The sequence below is a fragment of the Hemicordylus capensis genome, chromosome 3, assembly GCF_027244095.1.
Source record: "Hemicordylus capensis ecotype Gifberg chromosome 3, rHemCap1.1.pri, whole genome shotgun sequence".
NCBI lineage: Eukaryota > Metazoa > Chordata > Lepidosauria > Squamata > Cordylidae > Hemicordylus > Hemicordylus capensis.
Genome location: NC_069659.1, coordinates 142390001 through 142410237, shown reverse-complemented (window position 1 = coordinate 142410237; position 20237 = coordinate 142390001). Strand labels below are relative to the sequence as shown.

At 45.3% G+C, this 20237-nt stretch overlaps 1 protein-coding gene across 12 annotated transcripts in view; it reads left to right on the top strand.

Annotated features, from left to right (window-relative positions):
• The window catches only part of ARHGEF7 (Rho guanine nucleotide exchange factor 7), a 159540-nt gene that overhangs the window by 96097 nt on the left and 43206 nt on the right, over window positions 1–20237 (top strand). For 9 of the 12 annotated variants that reach the window (XR_008319854.1, XM_053311162.1, XM_053311158.1 and 6 more), the window contains 2 exons: window positions 1320–1413; window positions 15913–16002. Coding sequence is in view for 11 of the 12 variants with exons in the window: in XM_053311162.1 (XP_053167137.1) it covers window positions 1320–1413; window positions 15913–16002 (184 nt within the window). In the remaining variant the exon portion in view is untranslated. Of the gene's footprint in view, window positions 1–1319; window positions 1414–15912; window positions 16003–17128; window positions 17935–20237 lie in introns of those variants that run through there. The other 3 variants (XM_053311165.1, XM_053311166.1, XM_053311167.1) reach the window with 3 other exon arrangements.

Sequence of the window (20237 nt, the reverse complement as noted above, 5' to 3'; positions counted from 1 at the left end):
CCTGCAGCAGAGAGTAGTATTCTTAGAGGCTGTTCTTACGATCAGCCAAAACCAGGCTAAGGACCGCACCTGATCCTGGCGGTGCTTCGGCTGCAAATCTGCCAAAGAGGCCAGCCAGCCTCTTTAAACAGGGTTAAGGGAGCAAGTGCTCCTTTAGCCCCATTTTTTCAATCGTTTGCCATCACCAGCTGCTTGCAGCCAGGGCTGGGAAACTGTGGGGTTCTTGCCCATTTCCGGGGGTCGGGGGACCCAGAATGCAGTGCACAATGGCGTGGTGCATCATGGGATTTCTGGGGGTTGGGATGACGTGTCCTGGCCCCCGATCCTCCGTGCTGCTGGGGCAGCAGAAGATCATTTCTGTGTGCAATCCGCACACCCAGCTCCTTCGATGGATCGTTTGCGGGGAAGATAAGGTTAGTGAACCTTTCTCCCCACCTGCCAAGCCCTTTTCACGGATTGTGAGAAAGGGCTCTTAAACTGATGCTGTTTCAGGTATAAGTAGCACTCTGCCCTATTTCTTCTTTCATAAAAACATCATAAAACATAAAAACAGTCAACATTGTAAGCCATCCCTTGGCAATCAATCAAACAAACAAAAAGGTAGCAGAGTTATGGTGAAATTGGTTGACTTTAGCCTCTTAAAATGTGTAGTTAAGTTGTGAAACGGCCCTTGATAAAGGATTTTATCCAAAACACTTTGGGCCTATTAAAGACAACAGTGAGGCATCTGGGAGTCTGCTCTCATTTTTGTTCCTTTGGCAATGTCCAAGCCTTGGTTTTCCATGCTCCCCCCTCCCTCAGAGTGGACTTCAATTCTCTCTCTGTTTGCTTGGTTAGGATGTCAAAGGCATTCTCTGGTATGATCAAACTAGGCTGTCAGGGAGGGAACTGGAGTGTGGAAGGGGAAGAAGGAGAGTGGGGGAAGGAGAGTGTGATCCTGAGGCTTGGACAAGGGCAAAATCAGTTATCCGGTTTCCATTAGATATATGATTCTATGATGATGATTTAGTATTGTACTTGCTTGTGCAGGTTTCATTTTGTTAGTCACCTTAAACACCATAAATGCTCCTCCATAAAGAAAATGTTTTCTGAAGAATTAGCAGCAGTTTTTTTGTATTTCAACTTTTGTTGTAGCTTTTCAATAACTGCCTTTTTGTGATATATTTCTAGGACATAACCCCAAACAGTCACACAAAGGAAGAAGATAGTTCACTTAAATTAATTAGTTTGCAGAATTCCAATAAAATATGACTAGCTGTGAGTAACAGGGTTTGACATCTTGAAACAAATAAGGCTTAATTTTCTTTTTGCCCAAATAGGATCTCAGCAAAAGTCCTAAAACCATGAAAAAACTGTTGCCCAAGCGAAAACCTGAACGGAAACCATCAGAAGAAGAGTTTGCACTCAGAAAAAGTAAGCATGTTTTAGAATGGGGTGTGTGTCGAAGGGCTTTTCATCCTTACTGCTTAGTCTGAAAACTCTTTAAAAACGGGAATCTGTCTTTACATAAGGGTAGAACTTGAACCCCATGCCCTGTGCATAGTGAATTATCCACCTTCAACAGAACATGTGATGGGTAACCATGAGCAGGACCGAAGCCCACAATTTTGTCAGTTTTTTTAAACTCATGATCCTAATCGGAAGCCTCACCTTCCCATGCAAAGCATAACTGTACAGATTCACCCCCACCTCAAAGAGGTCTATTAGCTTGGTACTGCTATGCACTAATCCAAATTATTAAATAGTTTTAATGTTGGGTTTTAAATGATTTTAATTGTAAACAGCCAAGAGACAAAAGTTTTGGGAGGTATAGAAATATGTCAAATAAATAAGCAAGCAAGCTAGGGATGATACCTTGTTATGCATCTTGCAATTTGGACTTGTGCATGTTTGTTCAAAAGCAAGCCCACTTTTAATTAGACTTACTCCCAGATGAGTGTGCATAGGATTGTAGTTGTAATGTGCTTCTGTCTGTACCCATTGAAGCAGTATTGTTTCTCTGGAATTGTTTCAAATATTTTTCTAAATTCCATGGCCACAGTTCTGTGTACACTTACTCGTGAATAAGCCCGGTTGGAGAGGAGAGCTGGTCTTGTGGTAGCAAGCATGACATGTCCCCTTAGCTAAGCAGGGTCTGCCCTGGTTGCATATGAATGGGAGACTTGATGTGTGAGAACTGGAAGATATTCCCCTCAGGGGATGGAGCTATTCTGGAAAGAGATAGGGCTGAGAGAGATTCCTGCCTGCAACCTTGGAGAAGCCGCTGCCAGTCTATGAAGACAATACTGAGCTAGATAGGCCAATGGTCTGACTCAGTATATGGCAGCTTCCTATGTTCCTATGAACTCTGCAGGGCTTTATGCAAAATAAACATGCGTATGATTTGGCTCCACATGGAGAGAATGGTAGCAACATGATCTCTATACTGGTCCATGGTCCCTCACAACTGGGTTTTCTGTGCCTGCGCAGAAAGCCATGGAAGAATCTTTAGCTCCATTTAGGCACATGCTGGCCCTTTAAGGCGTAGTGATATTGGGGCCTTAAATGGTATCTATAGTGCCAGCAATAGAGCGCCTCCCTCTTCAGTTCTTTCTTGTCCGCTGCTCGCGCTGCTTCAGGAGGAATTTGCTCCTATCCCTTGGATCCTGTAAGAGCTGTTTTTTCTGACTGATTCTTGGTTTTGACTTTGGACTGTTCTTTCTGACTATCTCTATTTGCTATCTGGACTGTTTCTAACCCACTGGAATTGACTCATACCATTTTTCTGGACTCAGCTTGCTAGCCCCTTCAGATTTGTTTCTATCTCGGATTTTTGGATTGACCTCGCTCCGTTTTTGGATTCTGTTTATGTCTACATCTAAAAACTTCAAGCACTGTTCCACTTGTAAAGGCACGATGCCCTCATCTGATGGGCATGCTGATTTCCTCATTTGCTTGGGAAACTCACATAACACAAGCGCGTGTTTGTAAACTGCTTTATGAACTTTGGTTGAAAAGCAGTATATAAATATTCATAATAGTAGTAGTAGTAGTGTAAGATGTGTCTTTCTTTTCAAAAGAAGACACGACTAAATCGTGAACTTCATTTAAAAGCTTCAATATATGAAAATATACTTCGGCCAGAAACCCCGAGCCTGAACCCGCCATCCACACCCACCACTTTTACAAAGGCGTTGGACAGGGGGTGAGAAAAACACATGAGCGGGATCGTTCAGCATGTCGGGACCCACAAGAAGAAAGAGAAGAAGCATGGCTCGTCGGAGTTGTTGACTAGGCCTTGAGTCACCTTCAGTATCGGGAGTCGTTGACCAGGCCTAAACCTGTATTGCTTGAGTCTCCTTTGGTGTCGGGATCAAAGAGTTTATCCTTGGCGCAGGTGAAGACTCCTCTACCTGCGTGAAGGTCCATGCAGCCAGGAGTCTCTTATTTGCCTCTTCCGGCACCGACCCCTTTGGCATCGAGGCACAGCGGCAAGATGACGCCAACCACGGCAAGACACCAACCTTCGACTCTGGGGTGCTTGGCGTTCACTAAATTTTTGGCTCCGGAATGCTCGACACCAGCGTTGTTGGGTACACAGGTGACGCCGTCGGAGCTGGTGCCAACGCCAATTCAGTTTCTGTTGATGGTTTCCCATGATTTGTCACTGATTTGCTCGGCGCCAATGTCACCAATTTTAATCTCCCATAATGTTACACCAGTGCAGTCTCCACTGCACCTGACAGAAGTCCTGATTACACCTTCATTGGAATCACCAGCTCTTCAGAATTTGCTGTGCCAGGAACTGGAGAAACTCGTAGGCTCAGTGAGTTTGACTCCTTCTTATTCCACGTTCAAAGGATTTATGCTTTCACAAGGCCTTGAAGTGGAAGAGTCTAACTCTCCTTTACCAGGCTCTAGAACTCCTACTGGCATCCTTTCCAACTTAACCCCATAATGCCCTTCAGCGCTACCCTTTAGGGAACGCTACCACTTTGCGGGCTCAGTGTGGTCCATTGGATCATGGTGTTTGACCAGGGGTGTTTGAATAACCTCACCTCAGGCGCAGAGAGCGTTCTCATACTTGTCCTCTTCTAGGTTCTCTGGCGCTCCCTTATGAATTTGAGGATTATAGACTGTGGAAGATGATGCACCTTTGGGAACCCATTCTGGATTTGGAATGTGTTCTTTCTAACTAGTTGTTCGTTCAGGGCCTGCTACACCGTTGCTACACCGACCCTGGTTTTTCCTGTCGTGCCACCTCCTGATGCCCCATATATGCCTTCCCGGCCAGTGCCTCCTGCGCAGCCTAGGCTGCCAGAACCTGTCTATCCACCTTTGGTCACAGGATCACCAGCTACACCATTGCTTCCAAACCCCGCTGATCCTCTTCTCCAGGATCCTGATTCAGATGGGAAATCATCCTAGGTCTTGGATCTGGAATACGATGTCTCAGAGGTCCCTCTGGGCACTTCACCAGATGATAATGTGGGCAAAAGACCTTCGAACTCCCCTGCAGAAGAGACCAAGTCCTATTGTGCACAGATACAAGAAATGGCTAGAGCCTTGGGCCTTGAGATTCCTCTACCAGAGGACACAGTAAGAGACCCGGTGTATAGTTAGTTACCTTTCTAGCTCCTCTGTGGCATAACCTACAGCGTTCCCAATGTTGACGTCATTGGTGGCGGCTACTAAAACCGCCTGGTTGGTCCCAGTGATGGCTACACAGCCATGCAAAAAACTTGAGAATTTGTATTGTGTTCAGGAGGCTTCTTGTCCTTTCCTTTTAAAATATCCCGCTCTGAACTCACTGGTGGTTGATTGTGCGCTTCATTCCAGATCTTCGTGGAAGCTCTCAGCGCCAGTGGACAAGGAAGGGAGGATACTGGACTCCATAGCCAGGAGGTTCTATTCGTCAGGTTGTCTCTCCCTCAAAGTAGCTAATTACATGGCCTGTATGTCCAAGCATCAACGGTCTGTATGTGACAATGATAGAGGAGGCAGGTTTGCCTGAGCCCTTTAAGGGCAGGTTTTTGTCGACCCTTTCAAAGTCGGCAGACTTAACTTGGCAACAACTGAGCACTGCCAAGCACCTCACGGAAACTGAGTCAAAGGTGCTGGTTGAGTTCATAGCGCTGCGGCGCCATTCCTGGCTTCGTTCAACGGCACTGGAGCCGGGTATGAAAGAAAAGATAGAAAACCTTCCCTTCAATGGGGAGGGCTTGTTCTCTAAGGACACAGATGAGACCATGGAGTGCCTGAAAAAATCTCGGTTTACAGCCAGGACTTTTGCACAATCCCAGCAGTCATCCTCATACCACCAAAGGTGTCAGCCTCCATTTAAGCAACGGTACCAACCTCACTGCTCACAGGTAAGAGGTTCTTACAGAGGGGGATCTAGACAATACTCCAGGCACCCTTTCCACCAGCATCAAAAGGACCAGCAAAAATTGAAGGCCCAAGATCAGCCTAAGCAGCCCTTTTGAGATCTCTGACCTGGAAATGTCTTTATCTCTCCCTTCAGTTGACATCCACCTTGCCCCCTAGCTACCTTCCTGGTGTCATATTACATCAGACACCTGGGTTTCACATGTAATGCGTGACAGCTATGCCATTAAATTTGACTCCTTCCCTGCCCATGTGGGCATAAAATACACCCTCTCTGCTCCTTTCCTTGAAGAACAGGTAGCTTTGCTTCTCCAAAAGGATGCCATAGAACCAGTGCCATCTTCATCCATGCATGCTGGGTTCTATTCAAGATACTTTCAGGTCCCCAAGCATGATGGTGGCCTTTGCCCCATCCTGGACTTGAGAGAGTTGAACAAGTTTGTCCAAACTGTGAAGTCAATCTTGCCTCTCTTGTGGGAGGAGGAGTAGTTTCCGTCTTTAGACCTCAAAGACGCTTATTTCCACATATCTATTCGTCTGCGACACTGCCGGTTCTTACACTTCTGTTTGGGCACTCAAGCTTACCAGTATAAATTGCTCCTCTTTGGACTCTGTACCGCCCCCTCGGGTCTTCATAAGGTGTATGGCGGCTGTCATTGCTTATTTGCGTGTTCAAGGCGTATCTGGTATTTCCTATTTGGATGACTGGCTTTTAACAGAAAGGGACAAGCCTACTCTGCAGTTCAAGTTGCAACTTACGGTACTCTCTTCTGGCTGATCTGGGACTCACTGTCAACCTGGAAAAATTGGTTCTGACTCCTCAAAGGACTCTGCAATACATTGGGGCAGTGCTGGATGCAGGCGAGAAACATGCATACTTACCTGCAGAATGTATCCAGGCTATCTGCTCCATGGTGGCCACCTTCCAATCTACTCCCAGTCAGCGAGTCCACTCCATCCAATGGTGGTTGGACCTGATGGCTTCTTGTACAATGACAGTGGAAAATGCACGCCTCAAGATGAGGAGACTGCAACTCTGGCTGCTATCTGTCTTCCAGCCAACTCTAGACAGCCAAAACAAGAGGTTAGTGGTGCTGGATAATATCTTATGTGATATACTATGGTGGTCTCGGCCTGAATCCCTAATGCAAGGGATTCCCTTTCAGTTGTCAGACTCCACTGTGTTGGTTACTACATATGCATCCATGCTGGGCTGGGGCGCTCACTGTGGGTCTCTGAACATGCAAGGTTTGTGGAGTCCCCAGCAAAAGGAACTCCACATTGACTTCTTGGCGCTCCTGGCTGTTTTCTTGGGCTTTAAGGCATTTTTACCCATCTTCCAGGGCCAAATGGTTCAAGTGTATATTGATAATACTACGGCTTTTGCCTACTTGAACCACCAAGGGGTACTGTTTCCAGGTCTTTGAACAACCTTGCCATCCATATCAAGGGGGAGGATAATACCTTGGCTGATTCCCTTAGTCCCCTTCCCATGAGTGGGAGCTTACTGACACGGTTCTGTCGGATCTCTTTGCTTCATGGGCTAGTCCATCTATGGACTTATTCACCACAGTGAATAATGCTAAGTGTCCTCTATTCTGCTCTAGGGCGGGCCTTGGCATGGGATCAATGGGAGATGCCTTTCAACTGCATTGGCAGGGCAGGCTTTATTACCCTTTTCCTCCTTTCCCGTTGTTGACTATGATAATAGGAAAGATTCTCCAGGAGCACATTCAATGCATTCTGGTGTGGCCCAAGCAACCATGGTTCCCAGTTCTTCTACGGCTGTGCAAGGGGTAATACCTTCGCCTTCCGCCTCGTTGAAATCTCACAAAAAAAGGGGGTCAAGTCTTCCACCACATGCTGAGATCTTTATCACTGATGGCATGAAGGCTGAACTTCTAGACAGTATCCTGTTGAACGAAAGAAAGACCTCTATGAGAAAGTCTTGCAAATACAAATGGGAGTGTTTCACATCCTACGCTTTGTCAAAAGGCTTTGATCCTCTCCAAGCTTCCATAAGGCAGATACTCCTCTGTCTTTCCCACCTCAAAGGGCAGGAACTTTCCAACATCTCCATCAAGATGCACCTGGCTGCCATATCAGCACACCATCAAGGCTGGGATGGTAAATCTGTCTTTGTCCATCCTGCCTCCAGGTGTTTTCTTAAAGGGGTTAATAACCTGTATCCTCTGGTGTGGGCACCCATTGAGCCTTGGAACCTCTCACTTGTACTGTCCACACTTACAGAGGCCCCTTTTGAACCATTGCTGTCTGCCTCCATGAGATTGCTGTGTCTGAAAACTGCCTTCTTCGTTGCCATCATTTCAGTAAGTTGGGTCAGCAAACACACTGCCCTGCGGGCGGACTCCCTTTATACCAAGTTCTATCTGGACAAAGTCCTCCTTCGCCTGGATCCTAACTTCCATCTGAAAATTGTATCAGATTTTCGTATTAACCAGGACATTGTATTGCCTACCTTTTTTCTGTGACCCTTCTATGCCCCTTTTATTCATGCCCTGGACATCAGAAGGTGTCTGCTTTATTTTTTGAATCACACTAAGACATTCAGGTGGTCAAACAAACTGTTTGTCTCCTATATGGGGACAAGTAAAGGCCTTGCCATCTCAAGACAAAGATTGTCGAATTGGCTAGTTCAGTTGATCTTCTTTTGCTATAAACAAGGCATTCAGCTGTCCTCCAAGATCAGGGTGCTTTCCACTAGGTCCAAGTCCACCTCAGCTGCCCACATGTTGGGCATCAGCATGAAGGGCTTTGCAGGGCTGCTGCCTGATCCTTGGACCTGCCCTTTGTCCAACACTATGCCATGGACTTAAAATTTGCTTCAGAGGCCAATTTTGGTCAGGTGGTCTTAAAAAAAGTACTGTAACCGCTAGTACCCATCTCCTTTTTACACGGGAGCTAGCCACTCACCCAGTTGTGAGTGACCATGGACCCCTACAGAGATAAACAGGTTGCTTACCTGTAAATTATGATCTCTGTGGGGGTCCATGGTCGCTCACAACACCCACCCGGCTGTCCACTCTACTAGCTTATTTTTTTGCTTATCCTGTTTACATACCTGTGCTGCTGTGATGCTTGGTATCTTTTCTCCTCTGGATGATGTTAGTCTCTTTACAATGGCTGCTTCAGTAACCAAAGATGGAGGCGCTCTACTGCTGGTACTATAGAAACCCTTTAAGGCTCCAATATCACTATGCCTTAAAGGGCCAGCATGCACCTAAACGGAGCTAAGGATTTTGCCATGGTTTTCTGTGCAGGTGCAGAAGACCCAGTTGTGAGTGACCATGGTTGGACCCCAACAGAGATCATAAGTTACAGATAAGCAACCTGTTTTTGCAGTGCACATTTTCAGCCTGAGCAGTTCAGTGCTTGCTTTTCTAGCCAACTCCAAATTAAGAACCGAAATGCAGTTTTGAGACAGTCTAGAATCTCACCCCCCATCGCCCCAACCTTTCCTTATTTTCATGCTTTGTAATGCTCAGAGCAGGACACACTACCATTTCATAACTCCAAACCTGAATGGTTCAGTGCTGGGTGGTGGGATTTTTACTCCCTCTACTGTATGGTAGCCTTTTGGGAGGAAAAGGACCTTCCAAATCCTTTATAAGCTTTTTGTGAACTCTGTAAGCTGGGACTGCTGGGGTTTGTGATTACTTAGCAAAGCGCCAAAAGAAGCTACCCGCTCGAGTTACAGAGTTTAGAGTTTACAACGGTTTACTAGGGTTTACAACGGTTTACTAGAGTTTAGAGTTTAGTTTGTTTTACATATTTTTATACTGCCCAAAACTTACGTCTCTGGGCAGTTTACAACAAGATAAAACATTAGTTAAAAACAAAAACAAGAAATTTAAAACAACAATTTAAATTTTTTTAAAACAATATTGTTTCCGTTGTTTAAAGAACACACATGGAGATTGTTGTACAATCTAAGCTAAATAGATGTATTGGTGAAGTACATTTGAGATAGGAAAGACCTATCCTATCTGTCAGCTACATAATGAATAAGTAGGGAGAGAGAGACGTTTCTTCCATGTGGTCTCTGTCTTCTACACATACGGGCTATGCGCCTGCACAGAGACCACATCGGAATCTAACAAGCTCGATTTCTCTTGCTATAGGTGGGAACCCCACCCCAGCCGCTATATGCGGCTGCGCTACTCCTCATCCCCTCAGTCTTTCTTCGTCCACGCTTCAGTGAACTTCGTGGTGTCTTTTAGCTCAGCAGGTCAGCTACTGGTAGTCTGATTGTTCTTTTCCTGTTTTCTTTAGTTTTCCTTTGTTTTTCTCTTTGCGCAGTTGCGTTTTTTCACTTTTGCGTTTTTCTTTTGATGGTCTTTCCTTCAAGCTCTGGTCCCAGCTGGCATTGAGCATCGTGGCCTGCTGGTCTTCGGTATGTATGCTGGGTACAAAGAACTTTAAAAAGTTTATCTGCTGTGGATCGACACTTCCCTCCCCCGATATGCACACAGAGTGCCTCTTGTGTTTGCGGGAGTCCCACATTGTCGAGACCTGCCTGCATTGCCAGAAGTTTACTAAGCAGGCTCGCAGAAATAGGGCTTCTCGCTTACATGCTGCCCTGTGGGATCTGGCTCTCCGTTCTTCGGAAGCCTTAAAAGTGAAACATTCTCTGAAAATGGCTGCTTCAATGTCGGTGGACTGATCGGCTGTCGATACTGTGGAGGACCCGGTCCTGATATTGGGATTGTCGCACTTGGACACTTGGCCTTCGGCAGCGTCAGGCAATAGGGTGCAGTCAGAGCAGCTCCCATCTTACTAGCCTCAGACAGCTTTTGCGATTCCTCTGAATTTGTCGGGGGTGAAGATAAAGAAGAAGAAGGCTAAGACTCAGAAGCACTCCCCAATGGCTCAAGATCGAACCCACATCCCTAAGTGGAAGGGATCAATGGACACCAAGGAATCGTCGGGCCTGACCTCTAAGAAGGCCAAGACAGCGTCGCTCTGCTCCGTGCAAAACCCCTTGGTATTGGCGCGTTCTGCTTCACCTGTGCCATTGGGAGATTTGGACTTGGTTGCGGCAGGGGAACCCGATTGCATTTTGGCTGAGGAAGAAGACAACGCTCCACCTGAGTTCGATCCCACAGGTCCGTGGATTCCTAGACATAGGAATACGTTTTTGATACCAAGAAGAGTGATCCTCGGCGTATCAGCAGGATCTGTCTTGGGATTATTGGGGTCGTTATCACATTATGGAGTATCGTTCCCCTCTTTTGGAATCTGAGCATGTCTACAGCTCCTGACGTCAGGACCCTGGTTCCTATGATCGCTTCCGGATGGACAGCAGCTCGGACTGCTCAGACTATGGTCAGTCCCATTATGGGTCTCGCCACCCTGAAGACCTTGAGCATCGGCAGCCTTCGGTACCGAGCACTGCCTGGATGCCCCCCACGCATGCAGAGGGGCGACCGTGTTCTTGCTTTCCACGTCGTTCGACTTGGAACCAAGAGGATTGCGCTGGGGAGCTCATGTCAGTATCGAAGCCGCACCAAGAGACAGTTCCAGTTCGGTAGTCACTGTCGGAAACTTCGGTCCCAGCCCTGGCCCACCCAGCTGATATGCCTGGTTCCCCATCATATCTACCCCTGTGCCTCAGGACCAGTCAGTCACAGGTGATCCTATGTCAGACAGCGAGGATAGTTTGCAGGACTTGGAGGCTGTCTCCCCGGGTTCGTCCCCGCTTAATCTCCACTCAGATTCAAATCCAGTTTCTCCGTCGGAGGACCTGAAAATGTATACCGCCTATGTGACCCGTATGGCATCAGCTCTGGGGGTGAATCTCTGTACCCTTCAAGAAGGGGAGCTGCACCCCCTGTTCAGCCTGATTGACTCGGAGGCCAAGGTGCCTGCTGCCCTGCCCTTCAACCCAGCCTTGTTGAAAGTGGTGAAAACCCACTGGAAGAAGCCTAATACGCTCTCTCAGCCGAATAGGTGCCTGGAGAACTTTTACAGGGTGCAATTCCGGGAGGATACAGCCTTTTTGAAAAGTCACCCTACCCTGAATTCTATCATTGTAGAGGCCTCTTTGCAGAGGTCCAGGGGTCATAGACAGTTGACCCTAGGTGATAAAGAGGACAAGAAATTGGACTCCTTTGGGAGAAGACTTTATTCTGCTGCAGCCTTGCACTCACGTGTGGCAAACTATCAAGCATATAATGCTAGATATAACCACTTCTTGTGGGAGAAAGTGGGTCCATTCCTGGATCTCCTTCCTCAGATAAGTGGGATCCTGTGAAGTCCTTTCTGAAGGAGGCCGTGCAAGTCTCCAAGCAAGAACTGTATTCTGCCCATCACTCCATGGAGTGTGCTGCTAAAGTGATGGCCACGTCGGTGGCACTTCGACGCCACGCTTGGCTTAGGTAATCTGGCCTTCACTATGAGGTTCACACAAGGGTGGAGGACTTGCCCTTTGAGGGCTCTAGCCTGTTCTCGGAACAAACCGATGACATGCTCCAGAAAGTGCAAAAGTCATGGAACACCGCACGATCCATGTCCTCTAGCTCTCCATCACCAAAGCTAAAGAGAACTTCCAAATGGTTGCCTCATCAGATGCAGAGAGTGCTGGCTTCCCACCAGTCGCCTTCCAAATGATCCTTTTGCAACAACAAGTTCCCCCTCAGACACAAATCGGGGGGACAACACAATAAGCCAGCCTTCCAGAAATCACTACTGCTCCTGGCATTTTCACGAAGTCCCTGGCCCCGGTGGTGGCATTCCTACAGGAGCACAGCCTGCAAGTACATCCGTACCTCAACGATTGGCTGATCGTGGCGAGTACAAGACAGGCGGTCTTGGAGGCCCTCAAGATCGTGATCGATATCCTTCAGGAGCTGGGGTTCCAGATAAACTTCAAAAAGTTTCATATGGAACCTACTCGGTGGATTGGACTGATATTTGACATGGCCTTGGAAAAGGTCTTCCTCCCGGAGGCCCAGATTGAGACTCTTTGGAGACTGGCGGTGGTCTTCTCAGCCAGAGGCCTGCAAACCTTGTGCTCCATATGCCTGTTGGGCCACATGGTGTCCAGCGCTTATGTTCTACCACACGCACGTCTTCAGATGTGCCTCCTTCAGAGGTGGTTTTTGGATGTCTTCAATCCTCTTTGGGATCCAGGTCATCTTCAGCGTTCGCTTCCTCCGGGGGTACGAGTGGCAGTCCACTGGTGGATGGAGGTCAGCCACCTAAGTGTTGGTGTCCCTTTCCAGGCTCCTTCTCCCTCCCCAGTGGTCATGATGGACACCTCGGAGTTTGGTTGAGGAGCTCACCTGGATGGCCTTCATCTGAGTGGCCACTGGTCTCCAGAGGAGCGGACGCAACACATAAACTTTCTGGAGCTGTTGGCAATTTTCAACATGCTCAAAGGTTTTCTGCCCCTGTTGGGGAGCTGGTTGGTACTAATTCAGACCAACAATACAACGATGAAGGCCTACCTCATTCGTCAGGGCAGCACTTCTTCGAGGAGCCTTCTGTCTCTGGCCATGGATCTGTGTCATTAGTGCCTGGACAACGGGTGTTGTCCCAGGCAGAGCATATCCAGTGTCCTAAATGTTCAGGCAGATGCCCTGAGCAGGTCAACCGTGGTCTCCCACGAGTGGATGTTGCATCAGGGTGTTTTGAGGGACATCTTTGTGGATTGGGAGGTTCCAAGTCTGGACCTGTTTGCTTCCCAGAAAACTGATCAATGTCCCCTCTACTGCTCCAGAGAGGGAGTGGGCAAGGTCTCTGCAAGAGATGCCTTTGCCCGGTCCTGGGCAGGGCCTCTCCTATACGTGTTTCCTTCATTCCCGCGTCTTCCCAGAGTCCTGCACAAGCTGCGGGTGGATCAACCCAAGGCTATCCGGATTGGCCCAGGAGGCCTTGGTTTCTGGCCACAATGAACCTAGCGGTGGACTCGAGACGTCTACCTGTCTGGCCAGACCTGTTGTCTCAGGAACAGGGGCGGGTGCTACACCCAGATGTCCCTCCACTTGACTGTGTGGCAGGTCCTCCCGACCTCCCCGTGAGACTACAAGAGGTGTTGGTGGCTGCTAGGAAGCAGTATACAAGGAAGTCTTATAATCATAAGTGGACTCGTTTTGTGTCCTTTGCCACCTGCATGGGTTTGATACCTGTAATCTGTCTGTATAGGACATTTGTAATTGTCTGTTGTCTCTTAAGGAACCTGGGTTTAAACTTGCCTCCCTTAAGGTATATTTGGCTGTCATTGTGGCCCATTCTCCCGCTGACCAGATTTCGTGGTTCAAAGATCCGGTGATTAAAAGTTTCCTGAAAGGTCTGCAACATTTGTTTCCAGACGATCCAGTCATGTCACTGGGCCCTGTGGGCTGACCAACCATACCTGCAGTTCCATAAGGACAAGGTAGTACTCACGATGGATGTCAAGTTCCTGCCTAAGGTGGTGTCCATGTTTCACTGCTCGTCCCCACTCACTTTGCCTGTGTTCTTTCCAAATTCTTCATCGGATGCGAAGAGGCGGTTGCATTGTTTGGATGTACATAGGGCTCTGTCCTTTTTCGTGCAGAGATCTGCTGAGTAGAAGAAGTCCCCCTCTTTGTCTGTATTATACGATGGGCCGCGGAAAGGGCTTCAGGTCTCAGCCCAGTCCATGTCACGGTGGATAGTCTCCACTACTGAATTGTGTTATCAACTGGCCCGTAAGCAGTTGCCTGCGCCTGTGAAGGCTCACTCTGTGATCTGTGGTTGTCTCTGTGGCCTTTGATCGGGCGGTCCCGTTGGGCGCTGTTAGGCAACTACTTGGGCTTCACCCCATTCGTTAATTCAGCATTATGCCATCGATGTTAGAGCTTGTAATAATGCTATATTTGGCAGGAGTGTCCTGCAGTAGATTTTCAGCTAAGTTGCTTGTCCTGAAATACATTCTTTCTGTTTGTTTACCTGTTTTCTCTGTTTCCCCCCCTCTTCCTTGGGTGCTTGCTTGCTATGCACGCATATGTGTAGAAGACAGAGACCATGTCGAAGAACTTCAGGTTACTCGCCTGTAATGTTGGTTCTTCTAGTGGTCATCTGTACTTCAACACGCCCTTCCGTTCTCCCTGCAAGGGTTGCTGAAGCTTGACTCTGTGACTGAGGGGATGAGGAGTGGCGCACCTGCATAGAGCGGCTGGGAACGGGGTTCCCGCCCAAAGCAGGAGAAATTGAGCTTGTTATATTCTGATGTGGTCTCTGCGCAGGCGCATAGCATAGTGTAGAAGTACAGATGACCACTAGAAGAACCAACGTTACAGGTGAGTATCCTGTAGTTCCATCTGCTTTCTAAGAGGAAAGGAAGAGGACTGACTCGCTACAGGAAGTACCTGAGGAGTCATAGCAGGGGCCATAGAATAGAGGCAAGCAGCAAGCAGGGACAGGTTAGGAGACCCTCACTCACTATCTCCACTCCCAATTCCATTTGGATAGTCGGTGCAAAAGGTCAGTGCACTGGAACTCCATCTCCAACAGGGACAGCTTAAAAAGACCTGTGGAGGGGTTTAAATTTGGGGCACCCTGGTTTTCCTCCCCCCTCTCCTTAAGCTTTAGCTAAAGGGAAACAAGCAAACAGCCCACTAAGACTGTGTACATGTGCTCTGCCCTCCATGTTGCTGATGTTCAGTACACAGTGTGTATGCTCAACCCTTGATCTATCTATTCTGACCTCTCCTTTTTTTAAAAAACAACAACACACACACCAATATTTTTTATATACCTGGCTTTCCCTGATATGTGGACTCCCTCTTCCTCACCATGCCATTGGTATTAGAAGGAATGATGTAGTGTATTTCCTATGTCCAAAAAATGTATGACTCTTCAAACAGACATCTGAATAGTCTGGTTAGTTCTTTGATTTAGTCTTTCCCCCCTTTTTATTGTATGTTGTAGGGGTTAAAATAGGTACAAATCGGTACAAACAAGTCGATAGTCACGTGAGGTGCTTTAATTCCCTTTCAAGATTACAAGTATATTATCCCAGTGAGCAGGTATTTCTCCAGAGTTGGTTGATTGTTGCTAATAGGATTGTTATGTTATGAACAAGCGTCTTAAATTATCTCAGTTGGAGACAATCTCTGTAGAGATTTTGATAGTTTGAATGGTATCATGTTGGAGAAGCGATGCATACTGACATCACTGTACTGGCAACAGCCATCATTGTGCATAGTTGATCCACTGGATCAATTGGACACAGTACAGAACTGGACAGACTGGTTGCTGGGTGAGGGTGTGCACAATTAACTGGATCAACAAATCATGTCAAGGCTTAAGAGGATAGCCTTGACAAGCACAGGAGATGCCATGGCCATATTGACATAAGGCACTTAATATATTATCCCAGGCATGCATATCTGTTTCGGGTGTGGCTCATGATCAGTCTTTGGGGGCAACTGTACATCATGGCCCTGTGGCGGAATTAAATTTTGTGGTTATCTGTTTGGGGCTTAAAATGGTGTTTAGAATACAAACATCTGTTGAATAACTATTGATGTAATCAAAATTGATTTTTGTTTTCCAAAGGTACAGCGGCATTAGAAGAAGATGCTCAGATTCTAAAAGTAATTGAAGCTTACTGCACAAGTGCCAAAACACGCCAAACATTAAATTCAAGTAAGTTTTAGAAAAACGTAAAACAGCTACTGCTGTTCTACTCATTCAGCAAGTAATATCACTTAGTGGCCCTAGAGTGTTTTGACTGACTGACAAATGAGATGTGAGTGATGGAAATGATATACATACAAATTATGTTTTGAACAGAGTTTGTTCTGTAAAGCAACAAGCAGGCTTAGCAGGTGACTTCCTCTCGTCCTTTGCACCCTCACATTTCTATGATTCCATGGTCCAGTGTCCAAACACACACTGTGATGATCAGACTTGTGAACTGCCATAGTCAGGGCTACTACAATTTCTTGGCAAACCTGAAAAATCTGCTATAATTTACTTAGGATTTTTGTGAGAAATTTGACAGGCCATATATCATGTGCTATAGATGTGTCCAGTTGAGGTCAGTGCAAAGACTGCAGGACCATTCAGGGGTAAATGAACTGGGGATTGAAATCTGTCATCCTGACTCTATGCCAGTATCTCCCAAACTTTTAAATATCTGGGGCACTTCCCCTTCCCCCCAATTAAAATTTGAGATGCAGTTTACTTGATAGTCAAAAAGCTAGCTATTTAGTCTCTTGATCAGTTCTCAGAATAATGGGAAGACCTCCCCCTGCCTTCCTTCATCCCACCTTCCATTTAGTATGAAAGCTAGAGATGGGACTAGGCACAGAGATGTTCCGTTCTCATTGGCATAGAATGGTTCAGTCAAGGCATCTTTCAGCCTCTCTTGCATCACACAGTTTGAGAATTGCTGCTCTAAGTATTTCTGTCTCAATTCAACACTTCCAGTGTTAGAATGAATGTTTGTGCTATCCTGGTTTCTGATGTTATATCTGCACAGTAGTTTTTTAACCCCACCCTATATATTCTCTTTTTGGTGCAACAAGTATAAGGATAGTATGGATTTGCATAAAGTTTTTATTCAACAGTAGGTAGCATTAATTACTTTAGCCCAAAAACTTCCTGGTGAAAGAGAATGGTAAGTGTTGGTATGGAGTACAGTGCAATTAGTGTATCAGCTTTATTTAAGTAGTTACACCCCTTTTCAAAGTCATTTAAGAGACAATCGTAATGAGACATAAACTAATAATGGCAGTTAAAATATTTCTCTTATTCCCCTTTATTCCAGAAAGTGATATCTATATCTATACTATTTTGTAAATATCTGTATGTTGAGCAAAGCTGCTGTTTTCAATTACTCAGATATATATCCAACTTGCACTGTGTCTGGGGAACCCAGGTTATTTAATCTTAAACAAGGCTGCAATGGTGGAGATCCTCTATTGTAAGTAAAGCATTGCACCTAACAGGAGAGTCTGCCAGCATGTATTACATCTACATAAAGGAAGAAAATACACTCTTTGGTTTGTTTACAGTTTGCACAGTTTTGCCATTAATTATAAAGCTAGTTTCCATTTTGTTTTAGTGATCCTAAATTGTCAGACTATTTGCTTATTATTGGCAGGAATTAATGTAGATATTGATACCTTAAAACTCCTTAATGTGTACATTTTTGTCAGATTTTGTACAATGTGTATTGTTGAGAATACATCATTTCTATGCCAATTGTATTAGACTGGCAATATTCTACTTATTGCCATGGAACATAAATTAGAGTCGGTTCATATATGTTATGAATTGAAATTTGACCACATTTATTAGTGGGGATTTATTGTTGGCCTTTTTTATAGTCTTCTCGTTTTATTGTTTGCGAACCATAGTAACAAACTGGTGTTTAGTGTGGTAAAATTGTCTCTTGCTTTTTTTGTCTTTCTGTTTAGACCATTTTATGATTCTTGGCTAATTCAAACTTTGTCCTGTAATTTTACTCATTGTGGGCCTATCGTATTTTGAAGTAACAAGAATTCTGGATGATTGTAGTTGGGTGGGACAAGATAAAATAAAATTGCTGAAGCTTCAAATGGCACAACTGTGCTCAGTTGGTGTGTGTCAATTTTTTTTAATTAAAAAAATAAGGCGGCAAAGTGTTTTGTGAAACATTTTTCGTTTATTCAAATGTGTGCTTATAGAGATGCACAACTGCTGCAAAATGTATTTTGCTTTTTTGCCTTTATGTATATTTACAAAATATACATAGTGTAATAATTTTCATTGCATACATCAAAATTCTAAAGCTTTTATTTGCATTTATCCGCAATGAAAACAAAGATAATAGCAGTTAGATGCACGGCTTCTTTTTTCAAGGCTGCTGATATTGTTAAAAAAAAATTTTTTTTTAATTGTCTACCCATATGTAATTTTAACAGAAACTGACAAAAGCAACTGGATTTGGCCTTGTGGCTTGGGAATAATGCCTGGTGTAGATGTAATATACCTCGGTCTCTTAATCAAGGTTAAGAGGTTGGGAAATGTTATGTCTGCCCCAAACCCAAGAATCTATATAATAGCATTGCAATACCTTTTAGCAAAACGGCATTTCTTTGTCTGCAATATGTCCTTACTCCTGTGTACACATTCTGCCTGTGCCTTGAAGTACAATTCTGGCAATTCTGCTAGTGGCTTCCATTTGTCATTTGGGAGGTGTTGCTTCTGGAAATGCAAATTCACCATCACTAAGGGAATCAGTCTACTGAAAACCAGTGGTATCGGATGTAAGATAGAAGTTCTTTATTTTCAAACAAAACAAACTCTGATTTGTGAAGATTTTTGGGAGTTGGGCATGAAAAGGAAAGTGGCTAGCAGTTGGATTACCCTCCCCCCCACCCCCCGTTCTTAAATCATGCCTTTTAACTCTGGGTGCAATCTGCTGCTCTCAGGGTAATTAAAGTATTTCTCAAAGGGTCTTTCCACACAATCAGTTCATTGTACATCAAATTTACATTTGCTTTTCTTTCGTGTACAGTCCACAAACCTTTGTATTTATTGTCCATATCTATTGTGAATGGAAGAATTTAATTCTTCCTACATAGCTTGATCACGGCCAAATGAAATAAAACTGCAGATTGGTCACAGGTGGATATTGAGTTTTTTGAGCCAATTAGTGTTGTGCCACATTCTCCACTGCTTGTCACCAGTATCCTTCTATGAACCAGTTCTTAAAGATACTTAACAAAATGTTTGTCTGTGTATTCCTTGTGCTGTGGATCTCCAGCATGGGAGTGCTTAGCTTTTTTTTTTTTTTAAAGGTGAACTCAGCAAGGCTGTCCCTGCCTTTCCCTCTTCTTTCTACCCTGTCTCTCCCATCTGCAAAGGCAGTCCCCCTCCCCTCTTAATGCTGGAATGCACAACAGTTAGATTTGTAGAAAGTGGGGGCAGGAATAACCTAGCTATTCCTACCCTGCAGCACAGCTGTCCACTTCTTTTAGGACATGTTGAGAAGAAATTGAAGTGGCTTCATTGACTAGAGAATTTCAGGAACACTGCCCAAAGCCTAAAATAACATTAGGGTATTCATTTAACTGATCATGTGAAAAGACCCTGCCGTAGTAAAGAAGTGATCATGTGGCAGGAGGAAAAGCTGGGTAGCTTTTCCTCCTACCTTGCTTCCACACAATCACACCTCCCTCCTCCTAACTAGTTGTTTGCACCAATACAACTGAAAATTGGGAGCACACACCGCTCCCAAACCTGGGTAGGACACAGTATTTGGTTGTGTGAATGACCACATTGGAGTCAGCCCTGTGTTGCACACATGCTTAACACAACTCCCTATGTGACTTTAGAAATTTGAAACAAACTATTGCAAACGTTATTTTTCAGGGGCTTGTCTTGGGTGTGCTTAAAAGTGCTGCAGCTGTGTAAAAGGTTGCTCACACAGACAGCTATAGAATTTGTTTCCAAGGTCTGCCAGACCATAGAATGCACACGGGAATTGGCCCCTAGCATGAGTGTCTGAGCCCCTTTATATGTTGCTTTTACTGAATCAGGCAGTTAGTACTTGCTATAACAGGGGCCTCTATAGTTAATTTTCTGTTTCTCTTGGCATTTTTTATTTTGAGAAGCCTACATACATCCTCTTCAGATTCTCCTTTTCTTCCCCTACAGACGGCATGTTCAAGTATAGTATTTTTTTCCATCATGTTCATTATTCCTATGGAGCAGTGTACATGGTAATGACAATTCTCACATTTTCCAAGAAAGAGAGAATGCTTATAGCTCCTACTCAGTTATCGTTCCATAAAAAACAGGAATAATTTAAGAACTACTTGCATGGAGGAAAATATCATGCTAGAACTTGCTTTTAAGAAAGAACTGGATTTAAATAGACTTAAATGAGT